Genomic DNA, 5,143 nt, shown 5'->3' on the forward strand with positions numbered 1-5,143 from the left:
TAGGGATTGCTCTCTTGCTCCTTGTATATCTTTCGATTTCAATTAATATATCTGGTAGGGGTCCTGCCTAACCCCAGCTTACCCATCAAAAAAAAAAAGAAATTATACGGTGTAAGCCCTGGATGGTCCCCGTATTTTTCTGAAATTACTGTTTGGCCTGCACCATAGGAAATTTCGAGCGGTCCGGGTCAATTCTTGCCAGGTCTACCATAAATAAACAATAATACAAGATGCGCCCTTGGGTAGTGGGGTTGGACTTTTTGGACCCCTTATTTGTCGCTTGCATAGAAATAATGTAACGCTGCTTCGTGGTGTGGAAAATGATCGTTGCACAAGAGAAATTGAAAGTAAGGTTATCAACTAAAGCAAATGTATCTATAAATTAGAGAACAAAATAAAGCAAGGGAAGTGATATATTCGCCCCTTTTATTTACTTGGAACATCCTCCTCTAGTGTATTTATGTCCACATCTTTAACAGTAGAGGGGGTTGTCCATGTAAAAAAAGGAAGATCCATGAAAAATGAAAATAAAAAAGGAATAGTAAAAAGAAGAGTTGATCTATATAAAAAACCATCTTATAGGAATAGCTTTCAAGATATCTGTGTGATTCTACTCGCTCTAGTTGGAGAGAATTTTTTTTCCTAAAAACATGGCGTATGCTATCATTGGTATGCTGCTTGGGAAATTGGGCTCTCTAATCCAAAATGAGCTTCAGTTACTGGGGGATGTTAAGGATGATGTGGAAGAGCTTCAGAGAATCTTACTTACGATTCGTGCTGTACTCCCAAACGCAGAGGCGAAGGCGTTCAAGGATGAGCAGCTGAAGGTTTGGCTCTCAAATCTTATAGATGCGGCCTATTGATGCTGATGACATCTTGACAGACTGGGCTGTGGAAGCTCAGCGATTACGCTCAATTGGGTGTGGCAACATTCAGGTAAGCAATACCTTCTTACCTTGTTTACAATTCCAACGCCATAAGATAGCAACCAGGACAAAAAAGATTCTCACGAGAATACAAAAAATTGTACAAGCAAGGGTGGAGTTCAAATTGGATGTAACAACTACTAGTCCTGGGAGTCAAGAGAGAACACATACTGTGTCCGATGTGCATGAATCTGTGTCCGATGTAAATGAATTAGAAGTTTATGGGAGAGATAAGGATAAAGAAGAGATTGTGCGGCTATTGCAAGCCGATGTTAATAATAATGAAAATGAAGTCCCGGTTATTGCGCTAGTTGGCATGGGGGGTCTGGGGAAAACCACACTAGCTAAATTGGCCTTCAATCATGAGATTGTAATAGGCCATTTTCAGCTAAGCATGTGGATTTATGTGTCTCAAGATTTTGATGTTACTGGAATTGTAAAAAAAATTTTAGAATCTGCAACTGGAACTAAAACAGATGTTACACAGTTAGAGGAGATGCGAAAAAAACTACAAAATATAATATGTGAGAAGAGATTTTTGCTTGTACTTGATGACGTATGGAACGAAGATGGAGGAAAGTGGGATAATCTGAAGCAAATCTTAAAATGTAACGTTAAAGGGAGCAAAATCATTGTGACTACTCGTAAAGAAACGGTTGCATCGATGATGGGTGGGCTTCATGGATCCCTCCTCCACTTGACTGGTTTATCAGACAGTGATTGTTGGTCTCTGTTTGAACGTCAAGCATTTGGATCAGGGAGAAGTGAAGAGCATCAAAATTTGATTCCAATTGGTGAACAGATTGTCAAAAAATGTGGGGGTGTGCCATTAGCAGCAAAGGCATTAGGAAGACTCCTGCGTGGCAAAAGGGAGGAAGCTTCATGGTTGTCTGTAAGAGACAGCCAGATATGGGAACTAGGAGAAAATGAAATTTTGCCGGCTCTAATATTGAGCTATATTAATTTGCCATCTCATCTAAGGCAATGCTTTTCGTTTTGCTCTGTATTCCCTAAAGGCTTTACCATTCGGAAAGAAGAACTTATTCTTTTGTGGATGGCTAATGGCTTTGTTACCCCTAAGGTAGGAATGGAGTTGGAAGACATTGGAAATGAGATTTTCAATGATTTATTATGGAGGTCTTTCTTCCAAGACATAGAAAAAGACGACTCTGGAAATATAACAAGTTGCAAAATGCATGATTTGGTTCACGATCTTGCACAGTCTGTTATTGGGAACAAGTGTCATATCGTGGATCGGAAAAAAATTGTAGATATTCCTACATCGACCCGATATGTCTATTCTCATTTGGATTCACTATTAGAAGAGCAGAGGTTGTACGAGGCCAAAACCATACGAACAATACTATTGGGCGATGTTTATAATTATTCTGTCCCTAGCAACATAAAGAAACTTAGATACTTGCGATGCCTAGATCTTAGTGGATTTTGTGTTAGAGAGATCCCACATTCAATATGCAATTTGAAACAGCTAAGATACATCAACCTCTCCGGTAATTATGAGATTGTAACATTACCTGAATCGATTACCAACCTACAAAATTTGCAAACATTGAAACTAAGACATTGTTTCAATCTCCTCAATTTGCCCAAGGACATGAGAAAAATGAGTAGCCTCAGACACGTAGATACTTATGGATGTTCGTCATTAACTTGTGTGCCCATTGGGATTGGGAAGCTGACCTGCCTCCAGACGCTATCCATTTTCATTGTGGGTGACGAGGATGGACGCCGCCTCAGTGAGTTGAGCAATTTAAAGCTTAGAGGAGAACTATCAATAAAACAACTTAACCTTGTGAGAAATGCAAGTGATGCGAAACAAGCCAACTTGAAACGCAAGAAAAACCTCAGAGAATTGGAGTTATCATGGTGGGGTGATCGTGGTGATGTTGAGATGCAGGAAAAAGTGTTAGAAGGCCTTGAACCACACTGTGATTTGAAAGATTTGCAGATAACAGACTATGAGGGTATTCGATTTCCAGGATGGATACAGAATTCATTGCTCACAAATCTAGTTAATGTTTCTCTTTCAAATTGCCGGAGATGTGAAAATCTCCCACCACTTGGCCAACTTCCCTCGCTCAAGAATCTTGTGATATCTGGAATGTCTGCATTGAAGCAGATCAACAATGAGTTTTACGGTAATAGCACATTGAATGGATTTTCCTTTCCATCTTTGAAAAGCCTTTCGCTACATGAAATGGAAAATTTAGAGATGTGGGCATCAGTGGAGAAAGGAGAAGCTTTTCCTTGCCTCGTTGAATTGAAGATTGAAGACTGTTCAAAGTTGATCACCCTGCCATGTTTTCAGCATCTTACCTCCCTTCATATTGATCATCTTGTTGAGATGTCTTCCTTTCCAGAAAGCTTTCTGCGAGACGGCAGTGCACTCCAACGTTTAAAAATTTCATATTGCTACAAATTGAGTAGTCTTCCTAGGGAGCTCGACAATTTCGTTGCTCTCAAGTCATTGATCATTTTGTGTTGTAATAAGCTGGTGTCTTTGCCGGAGGGATTGCGAAACCTCACATCTCTCGAAAAGTTAGAGATTAGAGGGTGTGAAAACCTGGCATCATTACCCGAGGAGGAAGGGGTAGTAAGGGGCTTGAAATCTCTTCAATCATTGCAGATTGTTGGCTGTAAAAAGATGGTTTCTTTGCCGGATGACTTGCGGTACCTCACTGCCCTAAAACACCTGCAAATTGATGGTTGTGATGAGTTGGCATCATTGCCAGATGGGCAGCGTTTGAAATCTCTTGAGTCATTGGAGATTTTTAGCTGTAAAAAGATGGTTTCTTTGCCGGATGACTTGCGGTACCTTACTGCCCTAAAAAATCTGAAAATTGGTGGTTGTGATGAGTTGGCATCATCGCTAGATGGGCAGCGTTTGAAATCTCTTGAGTCATTGGAGATTTTTAGCTGTAAAAAGATGGTTTCTTTGCCGGATGACTTGCGGTACCTTACTGCCCTAAAAAGACTGGAAATCAATTGTTGTGATGAGTTGGCATCATTGGGAGAGTGGGTCGAAAAGCTCACATCACTTCAATATTTGTGGATCTCTAATTGTGGTAAAATGACTTCATTGCCCGCCGGACTACAACGCCTCACCGCACTCCAAACACTGTATATTGGCAATTGTCCAAATTTGGAAAGACGATGGGAAAGGGAGAGAGGAGAGGATTGGCACAAGATTGCCCATGTACCCGAAATCTACATTGTCCCACTCCCAACAACAGAGAAGAAAAGCAGATGCATCCATACCCTACTCCCCTGCTACCTTGCCCACTGAAACGGTGATTTTCTCTCTCAACCGTACCCTTCTCCGACTCACTCTACCATCCCAGGTTCGTTATTTCATAATCCCCTCTTTAGCTTTTAATTATATAACATACTTTCTTTCTTTAATTTTCGTTCATCTATCTAACCAATTTTTACCAAATTTGGAGGATTTTCTGCAGATTTGTGGCTGAGTTTGGGGGTAGAATTCTCTGTTCGGGATTTGCTCTTTTCTATGGTGGTTTTTGTATGTTTCTTGAGGTTGTGGTCTGCTCTTGGGGCAGGGGATTGCTATTTGGTTTTTGCTTCTATTTTCAGTTATATGTACTAAGCGTCTGTTGTGGTAGTTTTAATAAGGGTTGCCTCTTTCTATCTGATTCTTGTCTTCTTGTAGTGTGTTTGCCCATGTTATGTCCGAGCCAAGCTGGCTAGTCCTCCTCCTCTTGGATTTTTCAATAGATTTCAGATGTGGATTCTAGTGTGGAGATTGTGGTTTATGAAGGCTTTCTTCATCAAAATTTAGTGAAATGTATTTCTGATAAACATTATCTCTGTTTCAAATTATCAATAAATTATCTACTCTCTGTTGATGCCGATTATTATCACTAAATTATCTACTCTCTGTTGTCTCTCTATATTTTGTGTGTGTTCCGAATTGTGTTGAATCCTATTATTGCTTTACCTAATTAAAATTTGTAATAAGTTGGAACTTTTAGTGTAGTTTTAGGCACTGTTTGGATTGCATGAATTGTTTGGAAAAGAAAAGATTTTCCAAAATTTCTTGTTTTTTAAATCATTTGATTAAAAATTAAAAAAATAACTTGAGCCACCGCAGTTCAATATATAGAGGGATGTTCAATTTATAGTGATATCCTTTTAAATAAGCCATAATCGTATGATTTCCCATGAGAAATGTTTTTCCT

The 5,143-nt window shown here is 39.5% G+C and overlaps 1 protein-coding gene across 1 annotated transcript; it reads left to right on the forward strand.

The window, feature by feature from the left end:
• Positions 1–650: 650 nt before the first annotated feature.
• LOC143864428 (putative disease resistance protein RGA1) lies at positions 651–4,763 on the forward strand. Its single transcript, XM_077375364.1, has 3 exons — positions 651–827; positions 937–4,288; positions 4,403–4,763. Exons 1-2 carry the CDS (start codon positions 651–653, stop codon positions 4,231–4,233), a joined length of 3,474 nt encoding a protein of 1,157 aa, XP_077231479.1. The 3' UTR covers positions 4,234–4,288; positions 4,403–4,763.
• Positions 4,764–5,143: the final 380 nt, after the last annotated feature.

The sequence above is a fragment of the Tasmannia lanceolata genome, unplaced genomic scaffold (genome assembly GCF_043159265.1).
Source record: "Tasmannia lanceolata isolate RefF3 unplaced genomic scaffold, GAP_Taslan_0.1 ptg000048l, whole genome shotgun sequence".
In the NCBI taxonomy this organism is placed as follows: Eukaryota; Viridiplantae; Streptophyta; class Magnoliopsida; order Canellales; family Winteraceae; genus Tasmannia; species Tasmannia lanceolata.

Coding starts and splice junctions, on each gene's coding strand:
- LOC143864428 (XM_077375364.1), top strand. CDS start 651: ATGGCGTATGCTATCATTGGTATGCTGCTTGGGAAATTGGGCTCTCTA. Junction 828..936: donor TCAAGGATGAGCAGCTGAAG/GTTTGGCTCTCA, acceptor GGCAACATTCAG/GTAAGCAATACCTTCTTACC.